Here is a 20,558-nt window from a genome sequence, read left to right as displayed (position 1 = left end):
CATCAGTGTCAAATGACCTTTTAGGCAACCGTCAATATGGATTTTTTGCCGGGATAGCCTTTTTGTAGTAGATGTCGAACCAAGGTTTGTCCTTGCTGGACACCTGGATCTACTTCAAGGGAAGGTAACTTGCGACACAGTCGACTATGGCCTGCTGGCTCTTTTCTGCTGCTTTCTCGTGCCCTTCAAGGAGGAAGCCTCCTGTTACTGAGAAGCAAATTCGTTTCTTAAGTCATCCCAGTCTCCTCTTTTGTATCACCAGATTTGTCTCTAGTGCTTTATAGGGGGAGGAAAACAAAGATTAAAAAATGTCGGCAACGTGGTCACTTGTGAAAACATGAGCGTCAACTTCAAAGAAATCTGGGTGATCCGTAAGGGAGAGATGAAGACAAGATGATCCATTTTTGCCGTGGTAGGTATCAAATTCTACCAGTTGTTCAAGCCCATAAGAAAGATAAAGATCATACAGGTGTTTTTTTATCAGTATTTTCGCAACGGAGCCATATGCTATGATGGACATTGAAGTCTCCACAGAGGGTGGTGGCAGACTTAGCATATTTGCCCCGAAGGTGGGTTGGAGGTGGGCTACATTGCAGTTGGCTACCGTAAACAAGTCCGAAAAGATCGTCCGTGGGCGTGCCAAAGTCGTCGACGAGAGGTCAGTTTGATCCAAAGCTTGTTTTGATGAATTGTAACCAGGTAAGACACCTTCTCGCATATTTTGACTTTTGGCTTTTTGCTCTTCTTTTAATGGTACATTCTTATGGCGCCACCAGTTCTCAAATTCTTTTGGACTGTTTTTTTTTTTTTAATAAAATTTGTTTTGTAGCAACCAGGTCTAGCATTTTTTTTTTTTATTATTATTATTTTAAAATAAAATTTGTTTTGTCTCTTTTACTATTTTTTTGGGGTCTAATATTGGCAATTATTTTCTAGTAAATACTTACCCTCCTTTCTCTTCACTGATTGATAGTCTGGATCTCTCTTCTCTTGGTTCAAAACTGAGTCCTGGAGCTCTCCATTGATTATTCCCAAAACGTACACCAGGACCACCACGAGGTCGGAACTCAAATCTTTCCATTCGTGGCCGGAATCCCATAGGAGGCATACCAGGACCTCCAGGGCCACCCTTTCTCCTATATAACACAAAACATTAGTGGGGTATATGACTGCAAGAAACATATAACACTCGACTTAAAAACCTGTTTTTAAGTATTTTCCTCCGACATGTTATAAGCCTAACACCACTAGTACTAACAAATAACCTACGCCAACCTATCTACGCACACTGTTCCTCAGCCCCATGCTATTCAAACCCTTATGTTATAACCCCTTCGTATTTCTTATACCTTCTTCTCGCCTATTCGAGGATGTTTTACTTTTTCTTCAATAGGTTTGCCGTCCTATATTTAATCATAATATCTAATAGTATTTAATCATGATAATTTTTAATAATATTTCTACATAATATTTTTAATTTTTTATAATATTTTAATAATATTTTTAATAACTTTAGTAGAATCGACACGTATTTAGTAGTGTTTAAACTATATAAAAATGGGTAGGGATAAGAGACAAGTGCGTTTGGAACTATATCTCTTATGCTGAGGAACAAAAGAGATGAAGCTACCTCAGTAGCAGCCGCTTTAGGAACGAGGATCCACCTATATGAGAACATACAGGACAGTAGCTCCTCGACCAAGGAATAAGGGAGGATAAGACGAGGATACCCCAGGGAGGCCTGCTACAAGAGCGAGGGTCGTGCTTGATGAATAGATCTAAACGTGTAGCTTCCGGACCGAACAAAATCCTCGAACAGGGTGCACATCCTAGTGGTGATTTTTCCAGTGACAATCACTGACTTTCGCTTGCCTGCTTTAAGCAAAATGGGCTCTATGACTGCCCAGAGAAAACTCAAAATATCTTAAAACCATAGATTTAAAATCCAAGCGAAAGAAGATCCCACAAGCTGCAACCCGATAAACGCCATTTTTTAAAACAAATACAAAAAATTATGTTTAAACCAGTGAAAAATTTTGCATTAGGAAAGTTAGCATGCATCAAAACTTTGTTTACTAGTATTGCCAAATAGTTTCATTACTACTTAATAATCAAATTAAAATAAATAAAATAATAAATAATTAAAAAAATTTATTATAGATAAGTGATTAATCTTAGCACTAACTAAAGTACCCAGTATTATCGGAGACAATTAAATCAATGACAATTGAGACAATGATAATATCATAGGGTATTATCATTAACACCTGAAGCTCTAATGCCTTGAGCTGAACCCATAAAAACTCAATAGCAGATCCCATATTTTTTATTCGACGAAGGTGGGAGGGGGGGGTTTAATATTTCAACGACTTTTTTTTCTTCACGAATTCATACATATGTAAGTAAAAACTCAACAAACTTAAACATCACCCAAATAATAGGGGGAGGAGCCTGTCTAGCGAGCGACAGATTTGTATAAATGTGAGCATAAAATTGCACTAAATGAAATTATAGTGGGATTACTACAATTTACTGAAGTATAACCATATGACTAGTGGGATAACTCCCAGGATCTGGCATCGTACTATTTGTATTTAATCCTCGTCAGAAAAGTTACACAAACACACACGTCGTCGTGTTCAAATGAATTCGGCTGTATATTCTTAGCATAACCTTATCATGAAAACTTTAGAGAGTTATGAACTGAAAGGGGATAGAACGAGGGTAAGGCTTTGAATGTAAAAATTAATACCATTAAAAAAAAATCAAATATGCAAAATTGAAAATATACGAAAAATAAAAATATTCAAGAAAATTGATCAAAGACTTCAAAAAAAAGTAGAGAAGGAAGCAGGAAGGTGTTTGAAAACTGACTGTCGAGTCAAAGAGACTACTACAGACTATAAAATAAAGACCATTAAAGAGGTTATTACGCTTAAAGTGTGTTTGAGAGGACGAAGGTTTATATTCATGCCTGATCTCTGGATGTATAAATGAAAGTGTGCTGCCTTTAACGTTGATTGCAAAATACCGAACTATTTTTTTAGGTAATTGTTTAGGGTCTTTAGAATTTGATAAAGATAGGCTATTAAGTCTGATTGTGAGTGAATGTTACGATACTCCTAGGTGGCTGATAGGGATGTGAGCATGAGTAAATGGCAGATGTAAGTGGCTGGGAGATCACAAGGGTAAGTATGGGCCACACAGAAATTGTACAATGCCACAGGCTACCTTGTAATTCATTTACATTGTAGAGATTTTCCATGATTTGCTGATATTAAGGATTTAATATAATTTTTTTTGCTGTAGGCTTCGCTTGGGAGTGCTGCTTTGGGTGTTCCCTTTAGTGCCACCCGCTTTGATTGACAAACTCACCGAAAAAAGGCAAGTAAAATTTCACCGACTTCTCAGACAAGTTTCACTGTTAGATCACAAATTTTCGACGGCTTTTGGGGGTAGCTAGTCTGCCCTGACAGAATTCGCTAATGGATCATTTGTCTTTCGGACGATCAACCGATGGCTCACAAAATGATTTTTTATGTATTGCATCGCCTTAAACACCATTCAGGATGCAATAATTCGTGTCAAATGAAGCAGCATTTAAAGATACTTAAGATTTGTATTGGTCAATATCTCCCAGAATAGAAAACATATGAGGAGTCGAATCTATTTTACAAATGTACCAACACCCTTTTCTTATTAAACCGATTCCCGTACTATTTTCTTAAAAGACCAGATAAGATACCCAAAACCCCATAATAGCTCGTCACTCCAGAACTCTATAACCAAGATTATTTGAATTTAAAACACAAGTTCTTTTTTAAAAAAATGTAAGAATTTGCTTTGTTTGCTGCAGGATTAGCTTTATTGCCATGATCCCGTTCTTTTTGTAACAAATATTATATAACATGAGATATTAGATTTGTCAAGATATAGTTTTAGCTAGATATCAGAATCGTCTATCTAATTAGAAGGAGGTCGTAAGTTCAACTCCTACCAATGGTTTTTTGGGTAAATTTCTACTATTTGTGATTGTTACCTTAAGACATCCAACAGATAACGTTCTCGTTCATCGATTTCTGCCTGTCTTTCTCGTCTCTCTCTGTCCGGAAGACGAAGAGTAAAGAGTTCTCGTCTCAGCTCCCTTAACTCTTCCAACTCCCTCTCTATATTTTGGATCTCTCCATTCATGGGCATTCGGAATCTCTCAAACATTCCTTTAAAAAAAGTTAAATACAATTAGTAAAAACTAACAAACGGTTTTCACACTTTACTTTCATAGTATCAACCTGGTCACGGCTAGGCAGCGTATTAAAGATGGATGATGGGAGATTGGCAAAGACTATATGGCCATCTATCTGGTCAGCTTTTTGGCCATCTGTCTGGAGACAAACGAAGAGCAGATCGTCCACAATTGTGGTGAAGGTGGATTATGAGGTAGGCTTTAAAGGAAATGAGAACTTTGTGGGAGTGGGTAAATAGTGAAGTTTTACAGTGATTGGAATGGAGGAGCGTGCGCAAACGCGCTGGCCTTAGACGGTTTGGTGCTGTAATGCGTTATTAGTAGTAGTGGTAGAAATAATACCAACTTGAACTTTAACAGCTTCATTTTATTTACATTGAGAATTATGTTTTTCTTCTCGAACTAGAAGTTGCAAAAGACGACTGGGCGGGCACTTTTTTGTAATTTGAATTTTGGCAATTTAATAATTTTAGCAATTTCTTTTGATTTTCAAAAATATATTTATGATATTTAGTCGCTAATTATAGTATTAGTTCTAATTCCAGTTTTACTGTTTAAAATGCCGTTTATTACGATTTTTTGTTTTTAAAATGTTTGATTTTTACTATTGGCTGTAAAAAAGATTAATCTAAAATAGGTGACGTTTTCTTCACTCACGGCCATTAAGTTCAAATTCGTTTTACGGCTAAATTATAAATACAAATTGTACAAACAATGGATTCCACAGGGTCTTGAGGCCATTAAGCGAAATGTACAGATTACAAGATGAAAAACTGTAATACATTTATTTTTTCAACAACAAAGTGACCGATAATTATGCCACAACTAAAGATGAAGAGAAAAAAACATAAAGAAAAAATTACACATAAATTTAAATTGACAATTTTAGAGACAAAATTTTTTGGGGGATAAAAACTTAGTTTTCTCAGTGAGAACTTCAATAAACAGCACACTACCTTTCCATTGTTTGAACAATAGGGATTTTTTTTCCGTAAGATAGTGGGATTCCAAACTTTGAATGAATATTTCGACCCTACTGTATGTCCAAGGACCGTCCTCAGAATAGTACAGATGAAACATAAAAGAGAAACGTACATTGAATATGACCATTAAAACTAAAAAAAAAAAAAAAAAAAAAAAAAAAAAAAAAAAAAAAAAAAAAAAAAAAAAAAACAACCCTAACATCCTTACTACAACAAAGTTCAACCAGGACTCTAACTTCGATGAAGTAAGGATGCTTTTGCTGTAAAAAAAAAAAAAAAAAAACACAATTCCAGTTTTAATGGTCGTATTTTAAGTTTCTCTTCTATATTTTCATTTGCGTGCCGAGGACGGCCCTTGGACACAGGGTCGAAATATTCATTTAAAGTTTGGAATTCCACTGTCCTACGGAAAAAATTCCCTGTTGTTCTACTTGTTATTTTTGTTTACGGAAACTCCAATAATAAAAGAGAAAAAAACCAATACAAATCTAAGTACTTAGCATCAAAATTTTTTTTAAATAAATATGTCATGTTTAGCGTCAAAAGATCATTAGAAATGTACAAAATTTCGCAAAATCCATTTAAATAGCGCATTTTATCACGCACAATGTTAGATAGAGGACAGATGGCTCTTGAAACACTTATCAGCACCAAAAAGCGTAGGGGCATTCAACTAAATCTTCTAGGCTGCCCATGAACTTGCGAAGGCAAGTTGCCTTAAGGGCGTGCCAGGAATAAAAAAAAAATAATTTAATATTGGTTAAAAGCAAAATTTTTTACACCATAATTACTGGTAATAGAAAAAAAAACTTGCTGAGGTGCTGCTGGAGTCACCGTAACGACGAGAATAAAAAAAAATCTAAATTTTTTACACCATAATTACTGATAATAGAAAAAAAAACCTTGCTGAGGTGCTGCTGGAGTCACCGTAACGACGAGAATAAAAAAAAGCAATCCAAACAATCCATTATACTCTTTCATACACCTCAAACAACAATAGAAGGAAAACGAAAAAAAAAATAATAATACAAGTAAAAATGACAAATAATAACTTAAAACTCATAATTAGAATACATTTTTCCTTAGCTTGATTTCTGAATTCATCGAACCTTTCTTATGTCATTAATTGTATTACCATTACTATTCCCTAATTTTATTCCTCGATCAATAAAGGAGAGCTTGGACCTTGTAGTGATGGCAATTGGAGCAGATAACGCCTGTCTTGTTCGAGTATTATACTTGTGGCAAATATAATTGTGACCTAACCTGAAACATGCCTGTGAAGCATAAAGGCAAATTATTACCATTATTATACTTAAAAGTAAATAACAGGTGATAAAAATCACGAAAGCCAGCAGCTGGTAAAATTTTTGCCTTCCATACTCCAATATAACAGAATCATTACAAGATTTGTTGGTAAGTTAATTTTTTCATTTGTCAGTATTTCGGCAAGATAGAAATTAAAAATCTTAAAAATTATTTTTTCTATTGTAAAATTGCAAGACAGTATTACCTCCGTGGCTGCTTCACGCTAAGAAAAATTCAATTTCTCTTGAATTGTTCAATATGGCGGCAAAACTGTCTTCATATGAATTGTCTCAAATCAGATTATGCAAGCAACTCAATAAATTTAGCCAATTCTTGAACTTGAAAAAAGTTTTGACGGGTTTGGTATAACTAGACCCCGACGCCGCGCCGATAACGGAAGACTGGCGTTCGATCGATGCACCGGCGTGGCGCCGGGGTCTAGGTATAACAACGTCCAATTTTACAAAGTTATTAAATAGTCAGAGATCCCATTAAACAAACGTTATACAGTGGGTACCACAAACAGAAAATATTTTTTTCCTTTTAAAATCGGTTAGTTTATGATGGTTAGAAAAGAGTATATCTTTTTTAAGTAAAAAAACGTATAATAACGTTTTATACACAAGAAACGTATATAATAGGCTTTTTTGAAACGTAAAATATTGGCTATTACAGTATATGCCTTATTTATGTATCATAATTACGATTTTCCACTGTATTGGTTTCAATGTACTATTCAGAGTGAATTGATACCAATACCAAAAAAACTTTACAAAACGCAAAAAAAATGTTTACCTGTACTTTCGTAAAAAACGCAAATGAATTCGACAACGGGGGGGGGGGAGATCAAATCAGATACCTCCTTCTCCTCCTCTTCCCCCCCTCTGTACACGGCCCTCATATCGGCATATTACATTATTGTAACTTTATGGATGAGATTGTATGGATACAAGGAACAATAGTTTGAAAATATATATGTTTCAGTAATACAATAATTTATCAAAATATGTAAATCACCAAGGACATCAAAACGAAGACATTTTTAAATCTATAAAAATCATTCATACCTGAAAAAGGGGATTTTATACAATTTCTCTTTTGGTGGTTATACCCTTAATAAGACTTTTTCTTATTATGTAAATTCTATCCATTGTTATTGTCACAATTCAATCTCGAAAGAGGCAAGCGGAAACTTTTTTGTTTACAAACAAGCCCAACCAAGGTATGTAACAGCCACTTAATCTCCAGCTGATTGTCAAATAATACAACAATCAATATGGTACAGCCATTATGTTTAATCGGGTCATTGAACAAAGATAGGTTATTAGGAATAAGCAGAAGAAACCGATGAGTCTATTTGTATGCCAATAGTCACCTAAAGGGATAAACATAATAGAATAGCGCAATTGGTATTTCTAAAACAGAAGTTTTTGCAGGTCAATTAACTAATCATTTGAGGTTTTTAATCTTGAATCATATCCACATACATAACAATAAACATATCAACAAATAGCTTATATTTATGGCAGTGTTTGTCTTTTACTAATGCAATTAGGAGTTACACTTCTCGAGCTCCACGGTGATTAAAATTTTTGCTCATTTTCAGCGGATTTTTCACACTCGACGCCCTTTAAGAATAAAACTACGTATCTGCATATGAAGGTCTTCTTATAAAAATTGAGTCATTGAAGAAATTGGATCATTAACTGAACCAATGGGTCTCTTTGTAGAAATTGGCCTTTTTCATTAAAAATTGAGTCATTGAAGAAAATGGATCATTAATTGAACCGATTGATCTTTTTGGACCAACTGAACCAATTGGTCTTTTTGAAGAAATTGGTCTTTTTCATTAAAAATTAGATAATTGAAGAAATTGGATCACTAATTGAACCAATTGATCTTCTTAGACCAATTGAACCAATTGGTCTTTTTATAGAAAAATGGTCTCTTTTCATTAAAAATTGAGTCATTGAAGAAATTGAATCATTGATTGAACTAATTGGTCTTTTTCATTAAAAATTGAGTCACTGAAGAAATTTGATCATTAATTGAACCAATTGATCTTTTTGGGTCAATTGAACCAATTGATCTTTTTGAAGAAATTGGTCTTTTTCATTAAAAACTGAGTCATTGAAGAAATTAGATCATTAATTGAACCAATTGGTCGTGCCTCTGAACCCCCGTTCAACTGAGCCACTGTGCAACTGAACTCCGTGCAACTCAACCTCATTTAGCTGAACCTCCGTGCAACTGAACCACCGTGCAACTGAACCCCCGTGCAACTGAACCCTCATGTAACTGAAACCTCGTGCAACTTAACCACCGTAGTCAGTTTTTCAGTATTCTACAAATATGAGGCAATATCATTGGGTAAAAGACGAGCTAGAGTTTTTACATGTTGAACCCTGTTGGAATTGTTTGTTTTTTGAGTCACTTTTGACTTATAAAAAAAGGACTAGAACTCTCAATTTCTTATCGAATGAACATTCTCTGGAGCTCCTAAGACCGTGAGACAAAGGTGGGGACGAGGAAGAGGCAGTCCCCCTCCAATGCGAAATGAATTTTGCTCATTTTTGAGTTTAATATTGCTCTTTACTCGCATAATGACATCGCAGACCAGAAATATTCCCAAAAATTAAGAGGGATTAAATATCAATTTCACATTTTTGATTGTTTTTAAAGTTTATTTACCCCCCCCCCCCCCAACTTTCATTGAGCCTTCAGATTAATAAAGAAATAGTTCTAAGAAAGAGACAAGAGGAAGATGGAGATTGAAATTGATGAATAATCCACAGGGCCGTATTCATGACTTTTGTTTGGGAGGGGGGGGTTTCTCCGAGGGAAGGGGACAAAAACTGATGTTTAATCCCTCTTGATTTCTGGGAACATTTCTCGTCTACGCTGTTATTATGAAAGTAAAGAGCAACATTAAACCTCAAAATGAGCAGAATTCATTCTGTATAAGGTGGGGGACCGCCCTTTTCTCATCCCCACCTCCACCTCATGGTCGTAGAAACTTCGGAGGATGCTTGGTCAATTAGAAATTGAGGAGTTCTAGTCCTTTTTAAGTCAAAAGCGACTGGAAACCATCCATCCAGCTGCTGGGAGGGGGGGGTGTTTTCCGGGAGGGGGTAATTATCGGGGGGTGGGTAAACGCCTAGACCCGTATACAATTAAAGGGCAAAGGGAACCCCATTAACAGACAAAAAAAAGGAGAAATAAATATGGCTTTAATGGTTTAAGACGTCCGAATTTCTTTGTTTTTGTGACAACAAAACAGAGCTTTTTTATTAATCATCTTGACAGGCATTTATATTATGACATTAAAAAACTAACAATTCCAGCAAGGTTGAACATGTAAAGATTCTAACTTGTGTTTTACCCTCATGATATTGTCTCGTACTTGTAGATTTTTGAAAAACTGAGTACGGTGGTTCAACTGCACGAGGGTTCAGTTGCATGATGGTTCAGTTATACGGGGGTTCAGTAAACGGTGTCGAGTTGCATGAGGGTTCAGTCAAATGGGGTTCAGTTACAGGAGGGTTCAGATGCATGGTGGTTAATTTGCACGGTTGTTCAGTTACACGGGTATTCAGTTGCAAGATGGTTGACTTGCATGGGGGTTCAGTTGCAATGGATCCAAATGTTTCACTTTTAGCCTCATTAAAAAAGGAAAGGATATCTAGTTTTCCGAAGGCCCACTTTCATTTAAATTTACGTATGCAGAAAGCATTTCATCTTCAACTGATGGCTAAAGAAGGCCTGTTTCTGAAACTATCTCCTTTTTTACATCATTTATTAGTAATCTTTATAACTAAATATTGATGAAAACGCGAAAATATCCAAATGCCAAAAATTAGAAGAAAAAGAAGATACAAATAAGAAGACATAGTAAACATATTATTTTTGAAACTAGCCGGCTTGTCTAAACCGTTTACCAAGTAATTCTCTATGAATTACTAAATATCCGAAGGTCGTGAATTACTATAAATAAATATCCGAAGGTCGAAAAAAAAGTAAAAAGAACAACAAAAAAGGTAAGAAGATATAGAATGTAAAAAGAAACAGGGCTAATCAATAAAAAAAAACTCAAATTACCTCCCATTGGGCCTCTTGGAGGTGGAATTCCACCCATTGGTGGTCCTCTTGGAGTGAAGCCATGATGCATAGGACCTGGAAAAGCAATTCATGGATAACAATATCTAACTAGATGGTAATTCAGAAAATAAATGTGTGATTGAGATTACCCTTGCTCATTGTGCTTTCTGTACTTTCCATTGCTCAATGTCACCTACTTATTATTTAAAAAGGATCAAGATTTCTATTTTGAAAGAAGCCAGTACCAAATCTTATGCTTGATTTTACCGATTAAAATTATTCTCTCTTGATAATTTTTTTTTCAATTTAAAAAATAACAAATTTTCGCACTTTCTGAAGAATACTTTGTAGATACCGAATCTCTACATCACGATACTCCTTCTATTATATTTCTTTTTCTGTTTTTTTTTTAATCTAAAAAATTACAAATTTTCGTACTTTCATAAGAATGCTTTGTAGATGCCAAGTCTCTACATCATGATGCTCCTTCTATTTTTTTTTTCTTTTTTTATTAATCTACAAAATTTAAAATTTTTGTATTTTCTTAATCTATTTTTTAATACTTCATCTATTTTTATCTAAAATATTACAAAATTTCGCACTTTCTTAAGAACGATTTGTAGATACCGAATCTCTACATCACGATTCACGATGTTTCTTTTTCTTTTCTTTTCTTTTTTTTAATCTAAAAAATAACATATTTTCGTACTTTCTTAAGAATACTTTTGTAGATAGCGAATCTCTATATCACGATGCTCCTTCTTCTATTTTTTTGTTTTTTAATTTAAAAAATTACAAATTTTCGTACTTTCATAAGAATGCTTTGTAGATGCCAAGTCTCTACATCATGATGCTCCTTCTATTTTTTTTTCTTTTTTTATTAATCTACAAAATTTAAAATTTTTGTATTTTCTTAATCTATTTTTTAATACTTCATCTATTTTTATCTAAAATATTACAAAATTTCGCACTTTCTTAAGAACGATTTGTAGATACCGAATCTCTACATCACGATTCACGATGTTTCTTTTTCTTTTCTTTTTTTTAATCTAAAAAATAACATATTTTCGTACTTTCTTAAGAATACTTTTGTAGATAGCGAATCTCTATATCACGATACTCCTTCTATTTTTTTGTTTTTTAATTTAAAAAATTACAAATTTTCGTACTTTCTTGAGAATGCTTTGTAGATACCGAGTCTCTACATCACGATGCTCCTTCTTCTATTTTTTTTTAATCTAAAAAAATACGAATTTTCATACTTTCTCAAGAATGCTTTGTAGATACTGAATCTCTACATCACGATGCTCCGTCTATTTTTTTTCTTTTTTTTTAATCTTAAATTATAATCTTGAATTATAAAGAGAAGAAATTATCCAAATAAAAATCAAACTTATGGTCAACTTAAAGAAATATGAGCTTACCCATCATTCCAGGAAACTCCATTCCAGGACGTGGAGGTCCCATCATTCTCATTGGAGGTCCACGAGGGTCCACTATTGGTCCCATGGGCCCACCTGGTCCAGGCATAGGCGGAGGACCAAAACCACCGGGGCCCGGTGGGGGGACGAACTGACTAATACCATCAAGCAGACTAGGAAGTTTGGTTGCTCCACCATTCTCCCCTTCTTGAGACTCGAGATTGACCCTGTAAAGTACTTAAAAATAGAAACTAGCCAGAATTAGAAACTAGATTAAATTAGAAACTAGACGAGAGACAAAATTAGAAAAAAATCCTTAAAAAAGAAACTAGACAAAAGTAGAAACGAGACAAAATTAGAAATAAAATTAATTAAAAATAGAAACAAGACAAAATTAGACACTAGAAACGAGACAAAATTACTTAAAAATAGAAACTAGGCAAAATTAGAAACTAGAAACGAGACAAAATTGAAAACATAATTACTAAAAAAACAGAAACTAGACAAAATTAGAAACTAGAAACAAGAGAATAAAGCCTACACTAAATTAAATTAGAAACGGGAAACCAGACAAAATTAGGAAAAAAATTACTTAAAAATAGAAACTAGACAAGATAAACTTTCATAGCCAAAAACACAGGTCCAGAAACTATTTAGTTGACATTGCCCAGCCTTTTGGAGAAAAAATTGTTTGATAGCTTTATTGTCTTGTGCGTCTGTCATTGTCACTGTTTGTGTCTTGGCAGCCCAATCTGGGGAAAGCCCATAGTCAAAACAGTTTGATCTAATAGGACACTGGAAAGACATGCACACCAACTAAACATATATCTTTATAGTCTAGTTTTTTTTTCTAAAATTAACCGTGATAAATTATTATTGACATTTGAAGAAACATTAGTCCTTATTGTTTCCTTAGAGGCCCCAAAACCCCTCAGGACCCATTTTTAAAACTTACGATATACAGTTTCAAAATATCGCCACACTGCAAGCACTTTTGGTGACGATAGTAAGTCAAGTTACATGAATTGTTAGCAGACCACATTGACATTTTTTTTTTGGGGGGGGGGGCGTACTTAACAACTTGCGAGGAGTATTTTCCCACCACCCTATCGAATAAAACATAAGTTATATCAATTTGCATGTCTCTTTTCATTGTATATAGCTTCTTTTTTTTCTTACTTTGGGCTTTATGATGAAAGAATAATTTTTGCCATAGTGATGTGTTTACGTAAAAATTCTTTATTAGGCCAATGCTACGCATACTCAACTACTTTACAATAAATAACAAGTAGTTAGAGAGCAAAAGAATTAGACTTCTATTTGAAATCCAAATTTCAATTAAGAGCGAGTGGAATAAAATAAAGTTCTGAACTGTTATAGGTCTGCCAAGTAAAACGCACAGCACTTTCTGCCGACTGGAGCACATCTAGTCGGAGTGTCCCGAGTCCCACCATGCATTTCACATTCGTAACTCCTTTTAGATCTATGTTTAAGTGCCAAATATTCCTCTCTGACCAATTTCTCATGCTCTTTTCCGGTCAAATTAATCATTACTGAGCAAAATAAACATCAAAAATCAAACTAAGCATAAAAAAGAAAATAAATGTCCTCTTTTACAGGCTATAGAGCCTTTATCAGAGCATTACATTTGTTTGATTAGTTTTTCCTTTCCCTCTTTTTGAAAATAGAACTTATCTATATGCTGGATCGCTCAATACATCTTGTATACACTGGATCACTTTTTTTCGCAAAGGTTTGAACAAGTATTTCTGACGTTTGAAATTTTATTCTTACCAATTGAAAAATAAAGATAAAAATAAGGTAAAGCTTGCTGTGAAGTCACCACAGGGACGGGAAGCCAAGGATAGGGACTGCATCTAGGCGGCGAATCACGGATTTTTAAGACGATGAGGACATCCCACTGCTGGACTAACCCTTTTATTCTACATCATTTTTTTACAACGTCATTTAAACTGAATATAAAAAAAAAAATGAAGAGGGATATTAAGTTTCATTTTTAAAGCCATGATGGGGGGAGTGAGGAAGGGGTTGTCAAAAAGACGATATAGAACTAACATGTAACTTACTTAAATAGAGAAATATCTGCAATCAAAATGATTTCTTCCTTATAAAAGGGAAAGTAATAAAGAAAGGACTATACGTTGTCGTTTTTGCTCAAATTGTTTTGTGAAACCACCTGTGATAAATAATTAACTAAAAATTAACCAATCAACATCTCACATACTACATTATTCCAGGCCCCCTCCCTCTCCCTTAATTTTAGAATTGTTATAACTTTCCCCAAAGTATGCCTGTTTTTGAGCCCCCCCCCTTAATAACCCTGAGCATGTGCATACATTGGCACCCATAAGGGGGGGGGGCAGGGGGGTTGCCCGCCCTTCCCTGGCTGAATGATGCTGCCTTATTTTTATATTTTTGTTCTGAGATTTCTATTATATAGCATTAAAAGTGTCAATTAGACGAGGTTTGCCCCCCCCCCCCTAGAATTCAGCTTATGGGCGCCCATGTGTGCATGTTGTCCATACAACTAACGTTTGAAAACAATTAATACATAACCCAGATGCCTTTGGCAAACAGCGACAGCACAAGAAGCAAATACTTCTTAGGAAGAAGCTGGAGTTACTGAAGCATGCAACCTGAATACACTCCATCCCAACTATCAACAAAAGTCACAAGCATACTACGCAACCATAGACAATGGTTCTTTTTCCCCCAATTTTTCATTTACCATGTCTTTCTTTATTAAAAATAATACTTTGTATCTGCTATGTTTCAGCACATCATCGGATAGAATTTTGACTATGTTTTTTCTTTATTCTTACTTGACAATGTCACTACCCCCAGGCCGGGGAGGAGGGGGGGGAGTCCTTGGGTCCATTACTTTACGTTGATACCCTCGAGCTGAAACTCAACAAATACATACAACCTAATAACTGGGCAAAGGATAAGAGACACATGAAGCAGTTTCAAAATGCCTGGTGCCACAAGATACAAAGAAAAAGTCGTACCTCTTGGCTTCACCTTGGTCGCCATGATTCGGTGGTTGAATATTTTGATCGGCAGCCGCAGTCCATTCTTGCTCAGGTTGTTTTTCAGTCTCCTCTTCACGACCCCACCTTGAAGCTCCTCGGCGTCGTCTCTCAGGTTTTTCTTCAAAAGGTTTGCCTATTAATTCTGGTGCACCTGCAGGCGGCATAGAAGGTAGCGGGAAATTCAGAGCTCTGTAAGAGTCATACAACCTGAAGAATTCTATTCATAAATATATATATATAGATATGTGTTCGGTCAGCAAGTTAGTATTCCCTAAAAGACTATTTTCATAAAACGCAAGTAATTTCAAATGCGTATGCATCCTGCAATACCATAAAAAATAGGCCCGGCCAGATTGCTATTGTGGAAACTCCCGTTCCTTAACGTTTGAAGATATGGAGCTTACGAAATCGAGATTGGGCCCCAATCTTGGGCGAAAAAACACACGATACAAATGAAAAGGAAGTCCGTTGATTTCAACGAATCTATTGATTAATTATTCCATAGAGATTCAGAGCTCTGCAAGAATAATAACTTGTTATAAGAGTGCTATTCATCAAATGAAAAAAAAAAAACAGGTTCACATGTAACCATTCTCTTTTTCAATCTTCTTTATTCTCATTTTTTCATTGTTAAGTCGATGAAGTAAATAAATTATCTTCCGTTAGTTTATTAGCTCAAATTTGTGGTTAATTTTGATGGAAGCAGTGCATCCTTTCTAATGACTCTAGTATCTAATTGCCGAAAAACAAAAAATAACTGTTTCGTGATTTAACCTTCCTTTCATCCCGATGAAAAAATCTCAGACAGCTCAGAACTTAGACAATATAATTTAACCCTTACTCTGATCTTTGTATTTTCTGACACGTTCCTAAGTTCACTGAAAACATCTTACAATTTTGCGAATAACGAGAAACCAAAGAAAAGAAAACAAGAATGGAAAATTTATAAGACCAACTTTTATTATAAGACGAACATTTTTATGGTTCTTAGAGATTGATTTAGCTGGGTGAAGACTCGAGTTGCTGAAAAAATTCTCCTCTGAATTTCTGATGTGTATCCTCCTATTGGGTCTACCAGAGAGCCTAGGTACTTGAATTCAGGTATCTCGTCTATGGGCGACTGTTCTAGTAAAATTGAACGGTCTTTAGATGATATACCAGACACCGTGACTTTTGTCTTCGAGGAGCTTATCTTCAGGCCGACCAGCAGCTACCTTCGAAAGCATGGATTGGGCTTCTGAACGAGATTCTGCTAATAAGCAAATATCGTCGGCGTAGTCCAGATCGTTGATCACAAAATTGGGACTTATTTCAACGCCTGAAAAGGTCGTCTTTGCTCTGGTCATAATCCAGTCAATTACGAAATTAAACAAGAAGGGAGACAATACACATCCCTGTCGGACACCAATTTGGAACATCAAGGAGAGGTCCCCATCGATCTGAATTTGGGCTCGAAAACAATCGAACAAATTAAACGGATATTTCGAAAGGACAGCCGAGAATAAAAGGGAAGCATAAAGGGCTCATTTCTTCTGAAGAAGAAAGAAACCTCCCTTCTTCACACAGTAAGAGAAAGCCGGAAAGTAACACCTTTATGTTTTCAAACAGTTCGTGGTAACGAACTGTAAGTAAGGAGCGACCCGGCTCAATAGTAACCGAAACTCTAGAAAACGGGTTTTTGATACCAATATATACATCAAGAGAATAAGATTTCAATGCTGATTTCAAATATATAACTTTCATCAAGTTTAAAGTGACCCATCAGAAGTTAAGCGCCCGAGAAAATTTGGCTGGTTTTCGAAAAAAGGGGAATGACCCTCTAAAAGCTATATAACCTTAATGAAAATCACACCATCATATTCAGCGTATCAGAGAACCCTACTGTAGAGGTTTCAAGCTCCTATCTACAAAAATGTGGAATTTTACATTTTTTGCCAGAAGAAAGATCACGGATGCGTGTTTATTTGTTTTGTTGTTTTTTTATCCGTTTTTTCTCCAGGGGTGATCGTATCGACCCAGTGGTCCTAGAATGTCGGGAGAAGCCTCAATGGAATGGAAATTGAAAGTTCTAGTGGCCTTTTTAAGTGACCAAAAAAAATGGAGGGCAACTAGGCCCCCTCCCACGCTTATTTTTTTCCCAAAGTCACCCGATCAAAATTTTGAGATAGCCATTTTGTTCAGCATGGTCGAAAATATGATAAATATGTCTTTTAGGATGACTTGATCCCCCGAAGTTCCCAGAGGGAGGACTAAAAGTTATGAACTTTACCCAATGTTAACATATAGTATTGGTTATTGGTAAGTATACAAAAGTTTTCTGGAGGTTTTTTTTTTCTCGTTGTGGGTGGGAAGGGTGGGTCGGTGGTTATGTTGGAGGATCTGTTCATGAAGGAAGTTTTCATGGGGGAAGGGAAATTACCATGAAGGGGGCGCCAGACTTGCCAGCATTATTTATTGGTTATTGGGAAGTATACAACCATTTTCAGGAAGGATTTTTTCCGGCGGGAGGGGGGGAATGAGGAGGGGATTACTCTGGATAATCTTTCTGTTGAGGTTGTTTCTGTGTGGTAAGGGACATTTCTATGACGGGGGCACCGGATTTCCAATAATAATTTAAAAAACGATCAGAAATTAAATAAAAAAAAACAAGTTTTTTCAACTGAAATGTAAGAAGGAATATTAGAACTTAAAACGAACAGAAATTATAACGTATGTGAGGGGGTTCTCCCCAAGTCAATACCTCGCTCTTTACGCTACAGTTTTTTTTAGTGCTTTCAAAAGAGCTATCTATTCTAATTAAACGGTCTTTGTGATTCAGGGGTTTGTGAATCAAATTTTTTTTTAAATTTTAAGGTAAAGAGCATGGTATTGACTAAGGGGAGAACCCCCTCATATACGTAATAACATATACGTAATAAAAAAAAACAATAAAAAAACAAGCGATACGGCTCAATAGTAATCGAAACTTTTAAAAACGGAATTTTGATGTCACTAAATGTATAAAAAGAATGTGTTTATAATGCTGATTCTAAATATAGAATTTTTATTAAGTTTAGTATTACTCATCAAAGGCTAAGAGTCTGGGAAACTTTGCTCGATCTTTTAAAGAGGGGGGAAACATCCCCTACAAGTGAAAGAATTTTAATCAAAATCACGCCATCAGATTCAGCGTATCAGGAAACTATCGTACCTTGGTTTTAAGCTCATATCTGATAAAATCTGCAACTTTGTATTTCTTGCCAGAAGAAAAATAGACGAATATAGAAGTTAGTTACGTAAGTTGATTTGTAAAGACATCCATTTAGCAAAAGAAAAGTAAAATTTTTATGCAAATAAAAGCTGCATTAACTAAAAAACGATCAGAAATTAAATAAAAAAACAAAACAAGTTTTTTAAACTGAAAGTAAGGAGCGACATTAAAACTTAAAACGCACAGAAATTGTTCCGTATGTGACAGGAGCTGTCCCCTCCTCAACGCCTCGCTCTTTAATCTGAAGTTTGACTCTGTCTCACAAATTTAATTTTTTAACAATAAAAAAATTTAGCGTAAATAGCGAGGCGTTGAGGAGGGGACAACCCCTTTCATATACGGAATAATTTCTGTTCGTTTTAAGTTTTAATGTCGCTCCTTACTTTCAGTTTAAAAAACTTGTTTTTTTTTATTTAATCTGAACAAAAATCTGAACGAAAGGACGGATAAAAACAAACAACGCTGAAAACGAACAGAAAAAAAAATCCAAAACCGTAAGAATTAAAACCACACAACGCGGAGAATCATCAAAACTTACAAAGCGATAAAATCTAAAATTAAAAAAATTAAAAATTCCACGCCTGACCCTAGCCAATCTGTATCTCTAAACGCCTTTTTCTTCAATTTCATGAATATATGCATTTTTTGCTATAACTTTGCCATTTTTCAAACCATAAAACAAACGTACTAAAAGAAAATATTGGAAAGGGAAATCAATTAATTGAGGAGTTCCAGTAAAAAGGGTTAAGTTGTCGGCACGTTGTATGGGGTATGGGAGCCGGGTTGTTTGGGACTTAATAGGATAGACACTCCATCTATCTTTTTCAGCCATACTTTACGACTGTTTAATAGATACTTAAAAGCAAACTATAAAACCAATTGCAACTAATAAAAAAAACTAATATAATAAAAAAACTATGAACAATTCAAATTATTAGAATCTTACCTAAAAAGGACGGAAAGTAAAGTACAACCATAGTCAATTGAAAACAAACTTTATGATTACAGTATATACATCAAAAGAATCTGCAAAATTAGTACTGATTCCAAGTTTGAGAAATTAATTAGTTTTAAATTTATTCATAAAAAGAAAATTTGAATAATTTTAGAAAAGGGTATAAAAATCCGCAAAAAAAAGAGTGCGATCTCAATTTACAATTATACTATATTCACGACGGAATTATACCGTTTATCACAGAAATCAAACATGTCTGTGAGTACTGGAAAAGTTTTGAAATTCCTATCAGCAAAATACAAGTTTTGTAATTTCTCTTGGCTATAACGACCATGAACACTTTTTGGCATCTATTACTTGTTGTTGTTGTTTTTTTTTTTGTTTTTTTTTCAGAGATGATAGTATCGAGCCAGTGGTTATAAATCATTGGAAGAGGGCAAATTCAAATGGAAATTGAAGTAATTAGCTTTATTTAGTTACAAAATTAAGTAGCTATGGTAAGGAGATGGCGTAGGAAATTAGTCCAGGAATAGCCATAGAAAAGCACATGCTGACAGGAACTACATCTGAACATCCAACATTTTTAATCTTTTTTTTATTAGAACAAAACTGCGGTAAGCCAAAGGCTCGACGTAAAAAAAAAAAAAAAAATACTAGAAACGCAAAAATATACTAACCTACGAATACAAAATAGCGTGGAGACAAAGTAAAACACCGATTTCTGTTATTTTGTTCCAAAAACTACAATATTGGCCAAAATAGGATCGAAATATTACTGATAAAAATTCTGAAGTAGCCACTCGGCTCAGAACCATCGACAGGGAATTCAAATAACCTCTTAGATTCAAAGTAGTTAGCTTTCTAAAGATAGCTTCACTTACATGTGTAGAACTGTTAATAAAGATGGTGGATGTAGTGGAAATGTAATAAGTAAAACAGCCAAGGTCCAGGATATTTTTTTCCAGTTAAAAAAAGTTTAAAATAATAGGAAGACAAGTCTGCGAACCAAAATTAGAACATAAGAAGCAACAGTAATGACAAAAGTCAAGAATGGTTCTGAAATACGGGCGCTTTGAAAGGCAGAGGAAGATTTGTTAAATATTTTTCAGGGATATTACCTACGGATAATTTGAGGTACCAGTTAAACGGACCGTATGTCAAAGAACAATCTGCGGTTCTATCCCACTTTCTAGGGCTATAGTGAAAGAAAGGTGGATGTGGCTTGGAAACGTTCTACTGGATGAAGG

At 34.9% G+C, this 20,558-nt stretch overlaps 1 protein-coding gene across 2 annotated transcripts in view; it reads right to left on the bottom strand.

Annotated features, from left to right (window-relative positions):
- The window catches only part of LOC148954896 (uncharacterized), a 79,403-nt gene that overhangs the window by 10,396 nt on the left and 48,449 nt on the right, over nt 1-20,558 (bottom strand). The window contains exons 9-13 of one of the 2 annotated variants that reach the window (XM_089099078.1): nt 15,083-15,313; nt 12,057-12,280; nt 10,633-10,707; nt 4,040-4,217; nt 948-1,136 (exon numbers count right to left, since the gene is read on the bottom strand). In XM_089099078.1, coding sequence (XP_088955204.1) covers nt 948-1,136; nt 4,040-4,217; nt 10,633-10,707; nt 12,057-12,280; nt 15,083-15,313 — 897 coding nt within the window. The remainder of the gene's footprint in view (nt 1-947; nt 1,137-4,039; nt 4,218-10,632; nt 10,708-12,056; nt 12,281-15,082; nt 15,314-20,558) is intronic. The other variant, XM_089099082.1, reaches the window with a different exon arrangement.

The sequence above is a fragment of the Artemia sp. Qi Xiang Cuo genome, chromosome 2 (assembly GCF_049724085.1).
Source record: "Artemia sp. Qi Xiang Cuo chromosome 2, ASM4972408v1, whole genome shotgun sequence".
Classification (NCBI taxonomy): domain Eukaryota; kingdom Metazoa; phylum Arthropoda; class Branchiopoda; order Anostraca; family Artemiidae; genus Artemia; species Artemia sp. Qi Xiang Cuo.
This window is presented reverse-complemented; position numbering and strand designations above follow the sequence as displayed.